The sequence below is a fragment of the Struthio camelus genome, chromosome 24 (genome assembly GCF_040807025.1).
Source record: "Struthio camelus isolate bStrCam1 chromosome 24, bStrCam1.hap1, whole genome shotgun sequence".
Classification (NCBI taxonomy): Eukaryota; Metazoa; Chordata; class Aves; order Struthioniformes; family Struthionidae; genus Struthio; species Struthio camelus.
The window spans coordinates 7,881,886-7,901,080 of NC_090965.1; the positions used below are offsets into that span (position 1 = coordinate 7,881,886).

Here is a 19,195-nt window from a genome sequence, read left to right on the forward strand (position 1 = left end):
TTTTGGGTCGAGCAGCCCCCTTTCCGTGGGGCTGGGGTTGGGGGTCCTCCAGCGCGGTTGGCTTCTCGGAGCGCCCATCTGAAGGGCCGCGACGTCGTTTTCGGCTGCGTGCGATGGCAGGCGTTGGTGAGCTGAGCGGTGTTTGCGTTGCGTGCGCTGCAGGTGCTTTCCGGTACCACGAGAAGAGGGTTCAGATGGTCCCGCTCGGCGGTCTGCAGCGACCGCCGGGGCCACGGAGCCGTCGGCGCCGCTCCCGGGGCGGCCGTGGACGCGCGCGCTCCCGCAGCTGCTCCCTGCCCGCGCGGCGCGGCCTCCGCGCCGCTCAGCCAAGGCCTTTGGAGTCGTGCAGGAAAGCCCCGGTGAGCCCAAAGGATGGTCTGATTGACGGCCCTGTCCTTTACTTTTTAATTTTAAATGGCTGCTCAAAGGTCAGTCCGTCTGCAGAGCGAACGGTCCGCTGCTCTTTCGCTGCAAACCTGCCAACGCCGAACAAGCTCCAGGGAGCTCCGGCAAAGCAGAGGAACGGGCTCGTCGGGCTGCTTTGAGGTCCAGCGCCTTCGGAGAGGCGTGGGAGCAAGGAGCACAAGGGAAAATTAGTGTTTTGCTACGACAGGACCCCTCAAAAATTCAGACACCAGCTGCTTTCCTCTATAGCCGTGTTTGAGGCACGTCAGACCCCCTCGCTACTGGGAAACGCGTCTGACTCGAGTCCTTTGCCTATGAAAGCAGATTTTGCTCGAAGGTTTCCAGCAGGGGGGCTTTTCGTAAAGCACGATTGCCCTAAGAGATTCTGGGCCTTGGTGGTTTTTTCCCGGTCTCGGAGGCAGCGGAGGCTGGGGAACGGTTGTGTTTCAGCCTCGCCCAGCAGCGCTGCCCTTGCCCCTTAGCCAGGGGACACTTTCGTAACTCGGGGATCTGGTTACTGCATGCCCGTGCCTTCCCCACGCGGCTTCGAGGCGGCTGGGCAGCGTCTGAACCGCGGCGGGGGCCCGCTCCCGCGCGCTGGCCGGGCCAGGAGGGAGAGGGCCGGCTGGGTAGCTCTTATTTTGGTCCACGACGGAGAAGGCGAGCTGTCTTTCTGAGGCTGTTTGGCACCTTTTTTGAAATCATCTGGTGCCCTTTCGCAGGTCTCCTGCGTGTGGCTTGTGCAGTGATGCCGAAGCCTCCTGGGCCGCTCTCCTCCTCGGGGCGGCTCCGTGGGAGGTCTGCTTTTCCTATCAGTTTGGGAACCGCAGCTCGCTAGCCGCGCCAGGGCCTGCATACGCTTTTCCTGCTCTTCCCCAGTCCAGATACCATCTGCACAGCCGCTTTGCAGCGGCGGAGCTGCGCGCTCGTTCTGCGGGGCTTCGAGGAGCCTTCTCCCCCTTTCGACTGTGTTTCTTGTCCTGCCCTCCCTCCTGCTGATGGTTAAACTGCCTGCGGCTTTGCACAGGTCTCGTGAGCGTAAATCTCACGTTAGGGGTCTTTTGCACTGTAGCAGATGCCCCAGAACAATTTTCTGTCCCGCCGTATGCTATCCCCTGTGCTAAGCGGACTACGGCCGACGTGCGCGCGAGGGTGCTGAAGCTGGCAGGAGCTGGTGCAGAGCAGAGCGGCTTTCTGGGCACGCCGGCTTGAGACGATTTGAGTGGAAGATGTGTTTATTTCAGCCCAAGAGAAGGGGCGGTCGTGCCAGCGTGGTGCTGCGTGCGCCGGCCCGGGGACGGCGTGCCGTGCCGGCTGCGGGTACGTGCCACGGACGGGTGATAAACCAGCAGGCGCTTCCCACGCTCCCATCCGTGTGGATGCTCGGAGCAGAGCGGGCTGGAGAACGCAGCAGTCTTGGGATTTCCTTTCCTTAGCAGGGAAGGAAGGCTGTTGAGGTTCCCTTGGATTTCTCATTTCCATGCTTCCCAGCTGCAATATTTACCAGTTTGATCTCGACGGCACCATCGCTTGGAGGGGGAACACGAGATAGCAGGGATGGAGAAAGCCCAACTGGAAACCAGCTGTGTCTTGGAGGAGGGTTTCCAGTAATCGTCCATCTTCTGTTATCTCCCCTGCTCCTCCCCGCTCGGGAAGAGTTAACCTTTGTTATGCTTTGAAGGCTGATTATTTTGGTTGCAAAATCTCCTGCTTCTGAAGCCGCTCTAGGCCCAGGCGGCAGCGGTGCTCTGACTGGGGGCACATTAACCCTTTCGGGGCTGTAGGCCAGCCCCAAAACAAGGTGTTTTTTCTCATCCCAGCCTCCTTGTCGCAAGCCAAGAAATATAAATATTGCTGCAGCTGCAGACCGCCTTGGATACCGGAGCTAAATTAGGGCCACGGGCAGCGTTACCAAACACACGCCCGGATAGCTGGAGACGGCGCTCACGTGGCCAGAGTGAGCAGCAGGCTGCAGAGGAATATCTTTGTGTTGCAGGACTAAAATGGCATTAATACGGCTCGGGGGCAGCGGGGAGCAGCGACTGGGAAAACTGGGTTCAGGTGCTAGCAGAGGGGCGGCTGCGAGCTGGTTTTGTCTCTGCCTGGCTTTCCCTGCCAGGAGCAGGAGCAGGAGCAGCGCAGGGGCGGCAAGCCAGCCCTCGCCGATATGTTTGTGTCACGTATATGCAGCGTCTCCCTTGGACAGCGGGAGAAGTAACCTTAGCTTTTTTGGAGCGTCCTTCCAAACGTGCCCTGGGCGTGACTGCGTTCCTGAGTCTGCAGGCAGCCTGAAACCAGTCCAAAAGACATTTCTGTCCCTGCGTGTCATGAGTTCCCAGGCACGTTACCTTTTAAATCCTCTAAAGGCTGCAGACCGCCAGCGCCGAGGGCATCCTTGCTGCCGGCAGCAGAGGAATCGCGGAGGGGAAAGTGGCTGGTTGGGGCGACTGTGAGCCGCCGCACGGGGAGGGCGAGGAGGAGGCGCTCAAGCAGAACGAACCCCCCTGTTCTCCCCGGCTCTTTGGCAGCAGCCGCGTGCCGGGACGAGCTCCCCGCCGCGCCGCCGTCCCCTGCTCCCAGCAACGTTTCCTAAATCGACCCAAATGAAACGAGGTTTGATCCCGGGGGAGGCCTGGCCCTTCGCTGCGCCCCGCGGCGGGCTCGGCGCCTGGAAGGCTCTCGGGCAGCGATGGCTCGCGGCGGGCGCCCGGCCGCTGCCGGCCTCGCGCAGGTGATGGAGGCTGCTGCCCCCCGCTCCGTTAGAAAGGCAATTAAGGCTGCTGCTTTAAAAGAGCTCTGAATAACCTCTTTAAAAAAAAAAAAAAAAGGTATATATTTTTGTTCTCTTGTTTGTCTTGTTTAGAATTATGTTAACTGCCTATTTCCTGCTGTCCCCTCTTCCCAGCCGGTAATTACAATTTTTGTTTGTTTGTTTCTTTTAAACTGCCTGATCCTGCGCCGCGGCCTTTGCAGCGGTCGGCAGCGCGGGGTGCCCTGGCGCCCGCCCGCGCCGCGGGGCCCCGAGGCAGCAGCTGACCTCCGAGCGGCAGCGGGCCGGCGGCGGGGGCGAGCGCCTTCGACCGCTTCCGCCCTCCCCTCTCTCGTGGCTCTCCTGATCGCTTGGCTTTTTATAGCGCCGCGGCTTCCTGTTTGCTTATCGGCCGGGAGGTCGCGGCTGCCGGGATGACACCCGTGTCGTTGCCGCCGGCGGGGGGGGGGGCTCTCTCTCTTCTCCTTTTTTTTTTTTTTTCCCCTTTTTTCCCACCTTTTCTTCGTCGCTCACGTTGGCTCTAGGTGTCGGCAGCTTCCCGACCGACCGCGGCGGGTGGCTGCGCCCGTGGGAAAGCGCGGCGGCCCCGGCCCCGGGGCGTCCCGGTGGGGACGGTTTCCGCCGGCAGCGGGGCTGGGGGCCCCCCCAGGTGCAGAGGACGCAGGGCTTTGGCGGGGGGGGGTTTCTTTGGCTGCTGCGGCAGGCTGAGCTGCTCGCCCGCCGTGGCCCAGCGGGGAGCCACCGGCGTTGCCCCTGGAGGCCCCCAGACGGCGGGAGCCCTCCCGCTGGTTCCTGCTGCGGCGACCCAGGCGCGGACAGGACCCCGGACCCAGGCGCGGACATCTGGGGGCGCACGAGCAGGCGAGGGGAGGCCAAAGGCTCTACCTGGGATTTTTTTTTCGAGAACGTCTATTGCTGCTACGTTGCAGGGAGACCTCGACAGAGGGGGAAGCTTTTTAGATGGCCCCGTCGGCTGGAGCGTGGTGGCTCCGGCAGAGCCCGAACTTCCCCTTGGACGAGGGTCTCTTCCGGGCTGCCCTTGCTCACGTGAACTTTGCTGCGTCCAAGCTCTCTGGGCAGGAACGAGCGTTTTGGTTGGTGGTGGCTCTTGCTCAGCGCCCCATGGCCACGTCCCGCTGGAAGCGTGGGCTGAGCGGCGAGCCCTCGCTCGCTGCCGCGCCACTTGCCGGCGTCACATCCGGAGAGCCGAGGAGGTGGCCAAAGGCGCGATGGAGAAACGAGTAATTGGGCTAATGGGATTAAAGGGTGGGTGGCCAAAGTGCAGGTCTTGTTTGTCCCTTCCCCGGTGGCAAAGGGCAAGTTTTATTGCAGGCAGGAATGCAAGTTCCCGTCGGCCCGCGCGGGCACCCGCAAACGGGCGGGAACGCAGCCGCCGAGCGTCTGCGGCCTCGCTGAGAAGGCGGCACCCGTCTTTTGGGCCTGAAGCGAGCGGCCACGGTGGTTTCTGCGGCAGTGCCTCCGGGGCCGCGCTCGCGGCTCCCAGCGCTGCCCGCGGCACGAAAGCCCTTTCTCCGCAGGGGGGACTCAAGCTGGGAGCGAAGCCCTGGTGTTTTCTCATCTCTCTGGTTAAAATGACCCAAGCCGATGTTTCCTGCCGGTGCACGTCCTTGTTCCTCGGTGCCGTTCCGGCAGGCTGCTCGGGGCGCTCCGGAGGAAGCGGCGGCGATATCTCTTGTTGTTGTTGTTGTTGTTTTTCCGGCCAGGCTGAGCCGCGCAGCTCTCGGGCAGAGCCGGGCGCAGCGGCACAAGCGGCCGCGGAGCGCGCCAAGCCCGGCCCCGCGAGCTGCTGGCGGCAGGAAGGAAGGTGAAGCACGCTCAAGATAGACGTGTTTGTTGCCGTATATTTGGGAGGATAATAATTAAGGCTGTTTGTTTATCCTGACGAACACGGTAATTAATAACCTGTGGCCGACTAGCAAATCCTTCCTGCACCTGGGAGCTGAGTTGCCTCTGGGAAGGTCGAGGGCCTCGTTGCAGAGCTGCTGCCGCCCCGCGAGGAAAGGCTGCTGTTTCGGGCCCGTCCGGGGCTTGCTCGGTGCCCCGCTCGGGCTGCGGCCGCAGGCAGCGGGCTCTGGGTCGGGCCCGGGTGCGAGGGCAGCGAGCAGGAGCCTCCCGGGCTCGCCTAGCAGAAAGCTGAGATTTTAGGCGCGAGGCGATGAATGAATACGAGTAGGGGCCAAGCAGGGAGCAGGGCGGGTGCTCGCAGGGCGAGCGGCGGTCCCGGCGCAGCGGCAGCGTCATCGCGGCTGGCGTCGCTTCGTGGGGGCCGCAGAGGGGAGCGAGGGGGTGTCTGGGGGCACGTGAAGGTGCAACGTTGTAGGTGGAAAGCATGAAGAAACTTGTTCATAATCTTATGCTGCTGTAAAGAAGGAGCGAGGAGCAGGGCGGGCGGCAGCCTCGGGTTCCTGGGGGACCTGGGACCCCGTACACCACCTCCTGGTGCACGAGTCTGGCTCTGCCTGGGGTGCTGCAGTGCTACCACTGCCCCGTGCCACCCGAAAAGTGCTGCCCTTGGCTGGCTGGCTGTGCTAGGAAGGCCATCTTCCGACTAGGCTCTGCCTACCTGCTAGATTCAATTAAGGGCACCACGCGTTTCCCAAGAGGTGCCCAGGTTGAGGACTGATGTCCTGGCGTGGTGCCCTCTGAGATGCTCTGGTGCCTGGTGCAGGTTGGGGCGGTCGGCTTCACGCTCTTCCCACTAGATGGAGATCGAGGCCTTGCAGAGAGCACAGCTGCCTTCGCCCCGCCACGGTGCAGGCGTAAAGCATCCGCGCTGGCTCCTGCGCTCTGCGCTTTCTCCTATCTGCTCCTGGCTCCTGCCCAGGGTCTCACGGATGGTTTGCCAGCTGGGCATCACGGCATCTCGGCAACAGCCAGAGCAATTTGGGGGATTCAGGGTCAAGACTGATGCAGTTTTGCTTCTCTTGTAGATGCTGCAGGATTGCCCCAAAGCCCGCAGAGAAGTGGAGCTCCACTGGAGGGCATCTCAGTGTGCACACATTGTCAGGATCATGGATGTCTACGAGAATCTTTACCAGGGCAGGAAGTGTCTGCTCATCGTCATGGAGTGGTAAGTGCCAGCAAAGGGGCCGATGCTCTGAATGTCTTCTCTTTTGACTGTGACTCAGCCGGACCAATGCTCTGGAGACCCCTGAAATAACTGAAAAGGCATGAGGAAGTTCAGAGTGTTTGGGAATGTCAGAGGATGCCCTTCTGCCCTCGCTCCCAGGCTTGGCTTTCTGGGGCATAATGCCAAGGTGAGGGCCAGCTGCCAAGGCTTTCTGCAGTGCTGGTACCTGAAAGGTGGACTGTGGCCCTCCTGGAAAAGCAGCTCAGCTTGACCTCCCTGCCCAGAAAAAACCAAAGGGGAGCGGATTAACTTCCATCCTTACAGTTCAAGGACTGGAGCAGAGTTGGCATAGAAACACAGCACAAAATGCTTACAGCCCTCGCCACGTGGGATAGCTGGATGATATAGAGCAGGGGGTGTGCAAATTCCTCCACTGTTGTGTTGCAGAAGGTTTTAGTGATGCCAGGCAGGTGCTTGGCATGGGGAAGAAGTCTGCAGGGCGCAGAGAAGCAAGAACTGGAAGAGATGTTGCATCAATGGTGTTCAAGGGATGAACTTCCAAAGTGCTGTGCACTCTGAACAGGAGCTAAACTGGCTCTGAGTCATTCTGAAAACTTGTTCTGATGTTAGTAGGCTTCAGGCCTGTGGGTTTTGTAGCGGATAGATCATAACCAAACTCGCTTTGGCCATTGAATGTAATGGGTAGTCACTGGGTTGCTGGCACCACAACACCATCTGGTGTGGTCTGGTTGGGCAGCAAGCAGAAAAGCAGATATGACAGATTTATCGATGCATATTAGGCAGAAGTGCAGCAGTAATTGAGCAAGTCTGATTCTGGTAGATGTTTGATATAACATGGGGAGGAGGAGGAATGAAGGGGAAAGTATTGAAACCACATCCCAACCGCAGCTGTGATTTAATGTAGCTTCCTTGCCAAAACCTCTCCTCTGGCAAGCCAGTAGGTTGCCTGCGGGGGGCAGAGGGTGTGAGGAGCAGCCGTGAGTAGAGAAAGGGCAGGCTGCAGATCCGCCGCGCAAAGGACTTCTGGCTGCTCTTGCATGGGAAGAAGCTTTCAAGAATTGCACTGAGACCCTGGGCACCCAGAGACTGGAAAGGTTTGTGCAGCACATCTGCTTGTGTGGGAAGAAAGCAGTGGCTGAATAACAGGAAAATAATCTCCTGAGCTCCTTGAATGACAGCTCTTTGCAAAGCATCTTTTCGGTAGGCACCCAATGCACAAGGGGTGCTCTGGGTGTGATCGACTGGAACAGCCTTTGAGTGCATGGTGACCTCTAAAAGTCTGGCAGAAGCCAAAGAGCAGCACTGTGTGCAGCTCCCTCTTGCTCCTGCAGCTGAGTGTCGGCTGGTGTCTCCTTTCCAAACACAGTATTTGATTTTAACGTGTATACGGTCTCTCTCTCTCCTTGTGCACTCAGGGCAGGATCAGTACAGATGAGTGTTCATTATCTGTAATGCAGATGTCTAGCTAATGTCAAGGGCGCTTGCATGAGATACTGTCTGGGAAAGCCAGAAACTGTTTCTTGTTGAATTAGATAAGACAGAGACAGGAAACAGGTTATCCCTGTTTTTACTAGTGAAGCTCATAGAGCTGAGTTTCTCTTTAGGGTACCTAGGGAGTTTTTAACAGGGGAGAGAACCAAGCAAGTTTCTCCTGGTCCTTCTCCAGCACCTTGCCTGAGAGCTTGCTCTGCTGTCGGGGAAATCGATCTCTCCCTCTCTCCATCCCATTTTTAAGCCAATGTGAACTGTCCTGCACCGACCGTGTTGGAGCAGCCACATGCCGTTGTGCTGTGCCCTATTTGCTGTGGCACTTGGGAAGTCTTCTCGCAACCCGGTTTGTGCTGGGCGAACGGTGTGCATCTCCACACTCCGAACACCGCTGGCGCAGCTGCCGCCTCCCCAGCACGAGCAATCTGAGCTCAGCACTTCCGCGTCCTGTGGGTTTAATTTGACTGGTGAGGTTGCTTGGCTTGCAAGCTAAAGTAGGCCAAATGCGGTGGGAACTCTCCACCCTTCTAGAGCAGCCTGCTGTCTTTACTGTAAATGCGTTTCTGCACGGCTACTGTGGGTTGACAGGGAGACCACGTCCGTTCACATCTTGTGTCCCTGCTGGGGTGTGCGAATCCTCTGCCCTGCTTTCTTGAGAAAGGGTCTGAAATGCCCTGTGCCCAGAGGTGCCAGCTTAAGGACTTGGACTGATTGCTTACCTAGTTGTAGAGCTCCTGGCTGTGCATCAGTGATGCTGATATTGTTTGAGTTGGGGCATCTCCCCAAAGCTGCAGGTGCACTGCCTCTTTGCAGAGAAAGGCCAGCACTGCTCCTGAAGGCATGTTGGAGCAAATTTAGAGTGGGGAATTGGCATCTAACTGTCTAATGCCTCTGCTTCTCTGTTTCAGCTTGGATGGTGGGGAGCTCTTTAGTCGAATTCAAGATAGGGGAGACCAGGCCTTCACTGAACGGGGTATGGAGTCAACATTGACTTTTGTTTTGATCTTTGGACAGTTTTTTGCCATTCATAAGAATTTATCTGATTACACCCATACCCTCAATTGCTCTTCTAAGTAGCAAGATTTTGCATTTGGAGAATGAGGGATTTTGCTATGTGTGCCCAGTTGTTACTTATGGCCCAGCTTTTCCCTGTCAATCAAGAGCAGAGTTAAGGGGTATCTTTTCAGCAAACATGGGTCCCCTCAAAGTGTGCTGCCTCTTCATCCCTTCCATCCTGCTCCAGCGCCCTCAGGAACTTTAGTGACCCTCAGAAACACTCCCTTCCGCTCCAAAAAATGAAATTTTGGGGCTGTGGTTTTCACAGAGATAAAACAGTTTAATCCCCTCTGCTCCTGTGGCTCAGAAAAGTTTCTGTAAAACCCAAATCCCAAGCCCGTTTGTCCATTAGTTTCCCAGCCCGCGGGGGACAGTTTCCCCAGCTCTTTCTAGCCCTGGAGGTTTCAGGTCCCTTGTGGCACCTGAGGACCATTAAGCCTCTCCCTGTCCAGAAGCAAGTTGTCCTCCTTGCTCTTGATGTTTAGTGTTTAGGCTTGTGCCTGGAGCTTGCTTGGAAAAGCCCTGCTTGGAAAGAGAGGTTTTGGGTGGGGGAAACCCTCTTGGCCTCAGCCTGAGTTGAGTTAGGCCCTGCTCCTTGGCTCCTACTTTGTAGATGCTCCCCGGGTAACCCAGGGAACAGTGCTTGTTTTGAGTAACTGAATTACAATGCTTTCCATGTTTTTGTTGCTGCTCCAGAGGCTTCAGAGATAATGAAGAGCATCGGGGAAGCCATCCAGTATTTGCACTCGATCAACATTGCGCACCGGGATGTGAAGGTACCGTGCTGTATGTGCACCTGGTGGTGCCAGGGCCCGCTCTTGGTCTCTGCCTTGACAAGCGCTGCTGAGTCTGATGCCCTCAGTGGCACCTGGCTCTTATTTTTGCTTTTTGTTCCTTATGTTTTCACAGCCAGAAAACCTCTTGTACACCTCAAAAAGGCCCAATGCTGTGTTAAAACTCACTGACTTCGGCTTTGCTAAAGAAACTACCACACACAACTCCTTGGCCACTCCATGCTACACACCTTATTATGTGGGTAAGTTGCTGGGAAGCCTGAGCTTTCACATTTTTTGCAAGTGTTGAAAATACCCTATCACCTATGTTGGTCTTGTAAGTGAATGAGGGCCAGGGTCATGGGTAAAACCAGAAGAAAGCTCAGATCATATCTTGTGAATTCCTCCGTAACGCAGGCCATCACATCTGTGGCACGCTGCAACGCTCTGTCCTTAGAGCACTGTTTGAGATGGCTCCTTTTGGAGACTTTTCAGGCCAGGGTGCTGGTTTTGAGGGGAACGTTGCGGCCGTGCATGCAGTGAGGGCTGCTCGGAGTGCTGCAATCACGTGGAGCGTGCTGGACCCCATGCGCGGATGCTGTATGAAGGGTCCCTCATGCATCCAGGCTGCAGCCTTGCACATCTCTTGGTGCTCCTTGGCTCCGAGAGGCAGCACCTTGCTGCTGAGAGGTTGGTTGTGTGTTTAGTTCTGGCCTCTCCTTGCCCAGTGTGTCTGCTGTTTTTCTTTTGCTAGCCCCAGAGGTGCTGGGCCCAGAGAAATACGACAAGTCCTGTGACATGTGGTCCCTGGGTGTCATCATGTATATTTTGTGAGTATGCTGGGAGAAGACTTTTTAGGTCAAGACTGACAGGATTTCAGAGATGCTTATGTGTCTAAAAACATAGCTAAATGGGATTTTTAGAAACAATCCTTGAGTGTAGCTTGCACTGAGACCTGCAGCTGAAGCAGGGAGAGGTGTTCCCAGAGCTGAGTGCCTCCCTGCGCCCCATCCACCCTCTGGAGTTGGGGGATCCCAGGACCTGCCAACTCTCGCAGGCGCTGGAGCTTTTCCTTGCTCCATGCCGAGCCTTCTCCTTAGGTTTGCCTCCTCACTCCCAGGCTCTTTAGATGGGTCTCTTCCCTTGGCATTTGGACTGTTGTGTCCCCAGTGAGTTCCTGGGTCGCTGGCCAGGTCTTTCCCCTGTCTGCACTCACAGCAGCTCCCCTGGACAAGGTGCTCCTGAGCTCCTGAGGTAAATAACCAGCTTTGGCTCTTTGAGGATGCTGCTGAGAAGCCACATGCTCTTCTACATTTCTGATAGAGCAGACCAGTCTGAAGGCTGTTCTGTTTCCAGGCCACGTGTTGATTCACACCTCTCTTTCCTTTGCCCAGGCTGTGTGGGTATCCCCCCTTCTATTCCAACCACGGTCTGGCCATTTCTCCAGGCATGAAGAAGCGCATCCGAATGGGCCAGTATGAATTTCCCAACCCCGAGTGGTCTGAAGTATCAGAAGAAGGTAAGTGCTGTAGTGTAGGCCATGTGGGCTTGTCTCTGCCCTGCCAGAACAAGGCTGGTCCCTGCTGGCCTTCCAGCCCTGAGGAAACCTCAGGAGCGTTGTCACCCCTGACATCCCAGGGCCTTATGGTACTGATAGGTGCAGAGTGACTTTCCACACGTATCAGGGTAAAAATGTCACTAGCCTCCATTAGGATCGGCCTCTGAGGGAGGCAGGATGAGCTCTTGTCCGTGGCAGTCTGTTCTGCTGCAGACAGCAGTGGTGTTGGACAGCAAACCTGGGTTATCCTCGTCAGTCACCTCTCACTGAAATAGTAGCTTCGCCTCTGTGGTCGAGAGGCTTTTACTGCAGGGTTTAGCTGGGTTGAAGTCTATAGCGCAGAGGAGCTGGGAGACACCGGCAGATGTGCGGGAGGTGCTGGATGGTGGCATGCGCCCACAGCGCGGGGGAAAGCTCGTCTTGGCCCTGCTCATGCCCCCGCACCATCGCTTTCAGTTAAACAGCTGATCCGCAACCTGCTGAAGACGGACCCGACCCAGCGCATGACGATAACGGAGTTCATGAACCACCCCTGGATCATGGTGAGCACGTGGCCGCGGGGTGTCCTGGGCCACCGCTGGGAGGGGGGAGCGCTGGCAGCTCTCGGCCACGGCTCATGTGTCGTCTCTCTCCGCAGCAATCGATGCAGGTGCCCCAGACCCCGCTGCACACCAGTCGCGTGTTGAAGGAGGAGAAGGATTTGTGGGAGGACGTGAAGGTAAAACCTCTCTGAATTGCTTTTGCCCTGAGCTGCTCGGCCCTGCCATCCTGCAAGTGCCCTGCAGCTCACCTGGGCCTCTATGTCGTTTTCTGGCTGTCCCCGTTGTGCCTTCACCTCTTATGGGGCAGGTTAGAAATAGGACTAAGTCACCCTGGAATTGAAACTCAAGTGTGTAACAGGGCTGGGGGAAAGGCGGTTCCCACTGAAACAGCTCCCAAAAGGACATGCCAACTTCCCACTTTCTGCAGTCCTGAAATGGGGATGGGGATGGAAAAGCTGGTGGCAGGTCCATGAGCTCTGGGCTAGCATTTGGACCTGTTTGGGCTGGAGGTCAGAAAGCTGGTGGTGTCCCCTGGTCTGACTCCTCTCCCCCACTTGGGAGGAGGATCGTGGCGGGTTGTGGCAGGGCGTTGCTGCCATTGCTAACCGGGCTCTGTGTTTCCCTCCCCGTCCGCAGGAGGAGATGACGAGCGCGTTGGCCACCATGCGTGTGGACTATGAGCAAATCAAGATTAAGAAAATCGAAGATTCCTCGAATCCTTTGCTCATGAAGAGGCGAAAGAAAGCAAACCCTGCCGAGCCAGCGGCGCTCCCACACTGAGGGTGCCCGCGCTTGTCGGCCCTTGAGAAAGCAATAACTATATATATATATTTTTTAAGAAAAAGACAAAAAGAGACAGACTGTTATATCAAGCGCATGGAATTCAGACATTTATACCAGACTAGTTATTTTTAGCTACTCACCTGTGTTTCTGACCTTTCTGGAGCAGGCGATGAGATATCCCTGTAAAGATCCACACACTTCGGCTGGGGGGTTTTTGTCCTGTAGGTGAACGACGCCGATAATTGGATTTTTTTTTTTTCCCTTTGTGAAACAGTTTTGGCTTTTTTCCTTCCTTCCAAAGACATGGAAATTCCTGTGGTGACCTTTTTAGGGTATATAACGTATAAATATTTTTTAAAAACTACTGTAGAGCTGTAACCCAGACAGCGTGGTCCCTGTGCGGCACGCTGGGTGGAGACACAGGCTTCTGGCTTTGTAGCTAGTGCCGATGCGGTGGCACATCGGGTGCGTGCGGGTGGCGTCAGGGGATGGGGCCGGGGTGTCCTCGGGCTCCGGTCCCCTCTCCTCTCCCGCCTCACCGGCGCTGGGTTGGGAGGTCCCTTGGGATGGCGTGCTGCTTTGCTGGCCTGGAAAACTGCTACTTTTAAAGCATCGTAGCAGAAATCCTCCCTGAACTGGAAGCCTTGGCTCTACCCAGGCGTGCGCAGGGCTCTTGTCGAGCCCCACGTGTGCGTGCGTTGTGTTGCTGTCTGTCTGCGCGCGGCGTGTGTGTCGCCCGTCCGGGGGTGCGGGAGCCCAGGCGCACGCCTGCCTCTCCTCTCCTCTCCTCTCCTCTCCGCGATGTCCGTCGGAGCCTGTCCGTGTGCCTGGAATTCAGGTCTAATCTCAGGGTGTTTGGGGAGGAGGGAAGGGCTCGGCGCTGGCCCCGACGCGCCGCCCGGGGCGCCCCGGCCCTCCTGGGATTAGACCGGCCACCGCGGGGGCTGCGGAGAAACCCGCTCGCCCGGGCTGCTGCCGGGAGCCCCCGCGGCGGGTTGGGGTGACCCCGTGCAGCAGGACGGTCCTTTTCGCTGCCCCAAACTTATCTCTTCCCGCCCTGCGGGGACGTGGGGAGACGCTTCCCTGCCGCCTCCACCCATCCCTTTCCCGCGCCGCCTGCAGAAAGGTCCCGGGGTGCTGCAAGGTCTCCCCAGCTCTTGGCTGTTTGTTGTTCCCAGCGGCCACAAGTTCCCCGGGGCGAGTTTCCCCTGGGAAAAATGGGTGCAGTGGGGACGATGGGCTGGAAACATCTCCGAGCAGCGGGGCCGCAGCTTTGGGGCCGAGCTCCCTGCTGGGGCCGGGGCTCGTGGCGAACGCCCTCGGCACGGTGCCGCCAGCCCCTGCCCTCGTCGCCCTGGGCGGTGTTTGGAAACGATTCTCTGCTCCCAGCAGCAGAACGGCTACTCGGAAGTCTTTAGTCCATGAATTATTATTATTATTTGTCATATTGTTTCACTGCGTTTAATGTGTTCGAATGGAGAAATTTTTTTTTTTTTAAGGAAATATTTAGTTTTTAGGTGATCTTCTAGACACTGTATGGAATTTTAATTTGTTTTAAAAACAGGTTTTTATCTTTTTTTTTTTTTTTTGTCTGTTGGCTTATACTAATCTTCATGGTCTGCTTTTCAGTCCTTTGGATTAAAGACACTTAACGCGTCACGCAGTCTTGTTCCTCCTTGTTGCCTAGTTGAAAAGGAAACACCTTGGTCCTCTGGCAGAAGGTCGCTCTCATGATTGCTCTAAATTGCTCCCTTTTCCCCCAAAGAGGCTGGGCGCCACCAGTTTATTCTCGGGGCACGCAGCATTTCTCTGTCCTGCAAAATCCCTTTGGTTTGGGGCTGTGACTTGAGATCTCGTGGCAGGGTCTGGGCAGGCTGCTGCAAACGGGGCTTCCTTCCTCCCGGGGCCGCGGCGTGGGAACGGCTGGGGCGCTGCGCCCCGGAGCCGGCAGGGGGAACCGCCGGCCGCACCGCGCGCCCGGTCCCCGCGGCGGGTGGCTGCCGCGTGCTGCCCCGTCGCCGCTGTCGCCCCGTGTCCTGCCGCCGGCCGAGGACTCCGCGCCGCGGCTGTGGTTTGCTGCGATCGCTGGCTCCGGGCGCTGCTGCAGGGAGCTGCTGTTACGGGTCTCCGTGCTGGGGCTGGGAAGTCTGTAGGAGAGGGGAAAGTGGTAAAATGCACAAATGCCCTCTTCTTCTTCCTCCCCTTCCTCTTCCTCTTCCTCCTCCTCCTCCTCCTGCTCCTGGGCCGGGCCGGTGAAGGTGCTTTGGGAAGATGTGTGCTAGGAGTAGGGCGAGTGCTGGGACCTCGAGGGGCTGCCAAGGCGTTAGTGACGTGCGAGGTGACCTGTCCCCGTTGGGTATTGACTCCAAACCCACCGCTTGTCTGCTCCCGGACCTGCTCGCTGGTGTGGAGCTCCAGGAAGCCCTCCCAGGTGCACAGGGCTGCTCGCGCCGTGGACTTTCCTGCGGGCTCGCTGGCTGTGAGCTGCCAGCCTCGAACCTGAGTCCCAAAACCATGGGCAAGGTGCTTGTGCGAGAGGGTATGTGGGAGCACTGCCCATGAGCTTGCCAAACCGCAGAGAGCAGGAAGGCTCTGAGCGAGCAGTAGGAAGGGCTTTATCTGATTATTTGTTTCATAATTTCATGCTTGGAGACTTGCTACTTTTCTTCCTGCTCCAGCCGATGGAGGCTGGCGTGCGCTCTAACAGCGCTGGTTGAATAAGCCCCGGTCTGCGGCTTCCGACGCTGATGAGATCTCTCCCCACTAACCTGGCTGAGGGTTTTCAATTTTGCCTGTGGCACCTCTGAACAAAATCAGACCCTTGGGGCAAAGCGTGTGATGATCCTGCCACCTGCATTGGCTGGGACAGGGCAGTAAACGATGGGGTTGAAGACGCAGGGATTGGCTGGCAGGGGCTCTCCCAGCCTTTCCTTCCCGGCTGGAAAGGGTCCCGGAGCCCAAGGTGCCTGCTGGCCTTCTGGGCTATGGAAACCTGGATGGGGATGCACGCCCCTGGAGGGCCGGGGGTCGTCACAGCCCTCGCTCATAGGCGCTGTGTCAGATAGGTGTTTCAGATGAACGACGTTGTCCCCTTCTTGTGGATGCTGTTACTTCTTCCTTGACACCTTTGCTTGGAGTCGCTCTCTACTCGAGTAAGCCGTGCAGCCTCTCTGCTCCTGTTCAGATGCTTTCCCCCGATTTACATAAGGCAGAGCTGAGGCACAGAAACAGGAAATACTTGCCTTTATGAGGTGGTCAGGAAGGAATAATATCAGACACCTCCAAAAACCTGATGGTTCAGCGTTTTCTGGAAACTGGACTGTTCTGCGGGCTCCCAAGTGAGCCCCCAGCACCAGCCGTTGGCTGTAAATCCTTCGGCTCCGGGAGTCCCCGGTTCCTCTGCCTGCCTCAGCTCCTGGTGAGCTTTAAACCCGAGGTTTGCTAGGGGCTTGCTCTGTCTCCCACTGAACTGGCTCGGGTTTTCTGTTTCCTTCTTCTGTCATGTATGTGACCCAGTTTAGTCCAGCCTAGCACGCTGCCAGGAGGAGCACGGGAAGGGATATTAGATACGGCTCTCGGGGAGAGTTTCCCGCTGTCAGCGCGCGGCGGCTGTGTAAATCGTGCGGCAGGCGGCTTCCAGCGGCGCGGGGAGCACGCGCAGCGCTGTACTGACGTGACAGCACAGTAAAACTGTCAGAAAGCGTTGTGGTTTGGAGATGCACTGACTGAAAAGCTCTTGTCTTTTCAAGAAGTTAGCAAAACGCTGCAAACGTGCAGAACACTGCACAAAGCGTAACCTGAAGGCTGAAAGTGGAACTTGGGTCTGCCGCGGCGCGGAGCTGACCCCAGACCCTCCCGTTTGCACTCACAAACGCGCAAACGACCCCTTTTGTGGCAAATGGCTCAACTATTGCGGTGGCTTGTGGAGCGCAGGGGACGTGGCTGTCTGTAAGGAGAAATGTTAGAGTCGCCTCCTTCCAAAAGCCTGGCCGGCTTCATCTCCTTGTGTCGCTTTTAATGCGTTTGCAGACCCTGGCGTTTATGCCGTTCCTGCGCGGGTGTAGCCGATTTCACCCATGGAGAGAGGTGGGTGGTACAAGTTGCCAGTTCAGTGCATGGGCTGCGAGGAGGAGGTGGCCCCGTGGGCCTGGGCTCTCCGAGCCCGGGTGACCCTCCGCAGCCCTGGGGCGCTGGCAGGGCCTCGCGCGCCCCTGGCCGTGAGGGGCAGTGGCTCGGTGCTCTGGCAGGCAGGACCCCCGGGGTGCTGGTAGCCCAGCCAGGGCCCGGGGTGAACAAGCAACCGCAGCTGTCCTTCCTGGCCCAGCAGTCCCGTCCCCTTTGCGCAGCGCTGCGTGCAGCTGCGAGACCGACGGCCCCAGCCCGGCGTCCCCCCTGAGCGCTCCCCGTCCCCCCTCGAAGGGGCGAGGGAAGAAAGGAGGCTGTGGCTGCGTGGCAAGTTTTGTCAAGTCACAGATGATGACGTGCTGCAATTACAGCGCATGCAAATGAACCGGGCTGTAAATGGGATGTTGGGGTTTGTCATGTCCCAAGGCTTGGTCTACTCAGATCCGGCTCATTCTGATTTTCCTGCTCGGTACAGTTGCCTTTCAAACTGGCATCTTCAAGTTTTCCAGCTGGTTTGTCTCCCATCCTCCCCCAGGTGTAAGGGAGGCAGGAGAGGCTGGAGCTCGCGGGGTGGTGGTGCTGTGCTACGCGTTTGACACCAGCCGCAGAAATAAGGCAGCCCTTCGCCGAAAGCGTGAAGCTGTGCGCTGCCCGCTCTCCCTTTGGAAGGAGGATGCAGGGCAGCACGTTGCTGCTTTTGCTCAAGGAAAGGTTTTACCATGTTGGTGCGAGCAGCAGTTGGGATGAGCGTGGGGCGGTCGTGCTGCGCAGGCTTATGACCACTCGTCTTAGTCCTGGCTCGTAGGTGGGCTGCTCTGGGAAGTGCTGCTCTGACGTGCTGTTGTGCAACGGAGCAGGAAGGAAAGATGTCAAATCCCACAAAGGTGCTGCAAGATGGAAACTGGAGAGCAAAGAGAAAATGAGCTTCGGTGACCTCCAATGACACTTGCAAAAGCTGAATAGGGGAGGAGTCATTTTTCTTTAGCTGCCAAGTTCCAAAACAGTGAGCTAATACCTAAAACCCTAACAGTAAATCATGCCCATTTGCACAATGCAGTTTACTCTATCGGAGCGGAAATGTGAACTGTACAAATATGCATAGCACGGAGAGGTGTGAAGCTCAGGCAGATTTTTCCAGGGGCTCAGCCCACAGCTGCCGTTAGCTCTGCAGGGTTTGCGCAGATTCAACATTTTGGAAAATATTTTTATGAACAAACGTAATCCTAGCAAGAAAAACCCCCAGGCTCCTCTAGGGGATGGGGGTGAGTGCCGGAGGTTCGTGTTTCCACAGTGTTTATTACTGAAAGCGTGTTCTGGAAATCACAGTGCTTACTTGCCCAAATCTCAACTCCAACACGAAGATTTACGGCTTGAAATGTTTTCTTTGTATGTTTGGGGAGGGCAGATGTGGAGAGTAGAAAACCAAGAGGAGCACCGCCTGAAACGGAGCTGCCCGTGCGGTTCCCTGGCAGCCCCTGGGCCGCAGGAGCTGCATCGCCCTCGATGAGGGGTGGCCGGAAAAAAAAAAACCCTCCGGTTTAATGTTGGCATCGCCCGCGTTTGCAGACGCCGGTGGAGGGCAGGTTTCCCGCTGCCCCTCCGTGCGCTCTCCGGCTCGCAGAGCTGCAAGGAGGGAGGCTGCGGGGCAGGCGGCGGGTCCCGCCGGCGGCGGTGGGAGAGGAAGCGGTGTGTGCGGTTTCGCCGCTCCTCCGCCCGCCCAACGGCTGCGTCGCCCTCCCCGGCCGGCAGCTCGTCAGGAGGGGCCGCGTGCTCTCCCCGGCGCACTAGACTCTTTTTTTCTGTCACTGCTTTCGTACAGTCTGCCTAGGTGGATGAAAACAGAGGTCTGTTTTCTGTAAAGCTGTTGATACTAAAAGGAATAGCTGGGTCAGTGTGGGCGTTGGGTGAGAACAGCGACTTACTCATGCAAGGCGATGTTTTGTTGCTTTGGGTTTGAAAGCAAAATCTTTAGACAAATTTGTTCATGAAGCGCTGTAAATAAATGCGCTCAAGAAGAGAGGAGAGGGCAACAGGGAGCTGGAGAAATGCACGGTCCCTTTCCCTCTCCCATGTCAGACGAGGATGGAAACGGTAGGGTGAAGGGACACAGTTTGTCTGTGGGAAAGACAAAACAAATCCTATGCGTCACCCTCGGGGAAAGCTCTCACAGGGGATCCAAGAAACAAAATCTTTGGCCTCCTGCAGTCGTCCGGGCCACGTGCGAGGCGGTGGCCCTGGTTCAGTTCGAGGCCAGCTAGCTGCGAGGGGAGCAGCGGGCGGGAACCCCAGACCCTCGGGAGGTGCGAGGCCGCGGGGGTGCGACAGGGCAGGGCCGGACTCAGCGCGGCCGGCTTGCGTTTCTGGGTGCCCCATGCAGCCTGCGTGAGTGTGCGTGTCCCACCTGGGCACCCACGATACACGGGTCCTGGACTCTCCTGCGCTTCGGTCCGGGGTTAGGTTCTCACATAGCATATATCTGAGCTTTCTCATACAGATGGATCTGGTGTTACCTTTCAGTTAAGTATTGCTACTGCTGTTGTCTCGCAGTGGTGTTTCCATTTTCCTGGCTTTGTGCAGGAGCTG

General features: G+C 57.3%; 1 protein-coding gene across 2 annotated transcripts in view; it reads left to right on the forward strand.

The window, feature by feature from the left end:
* Positions 1-14,144, forward strand: part of MAPKAPK2 (MAPK activated protein kinase 2) — a 35,389-nt gene extending 21,245 nt beyond the window's left edge. For both annotated transcript variants that reach the window (XM_068918045.1, XM_068918046.1), the window contains 9 exons: positions 6,127-6,266; positions 8,684-8,748; positions 9,528-9,607; positions 9,741-9,867; positions 10,359-10,434; positions 10,999-11,123; positions 11,619-11,704; positions 11,800-11,880; positions 12,341-14,144. In XM_068918045.1, the coding sequence (XP_068774146.1) occupies positions 6,127-6,266; positions 8,684-8,748; positions 9,528-9,607; positions 9,741-9,867; positions 10,359-10,434; positions 10,999-11,123; positions 11,619-11,704; positions 11,800-11,880; positions 12,341-12,484 (924 nt within the window). In that variant the 3' untranslated portion in view covers positions 12,485-14,144. The remainder of the gene's footprint in view (positions 1-6,126; positions 6,267-8,683; positions 8,749-9,527; positions 9,608-9,740; positions 9,868-10,358; positions 10,435-10,998; positions 11,124-11,618; positions 11,705-11,799; positions 11,881-12,340) is intronic.
* The last annotated feature ends 5,051 nt before the right edge of the window (positions 14,145-19,195 follow it).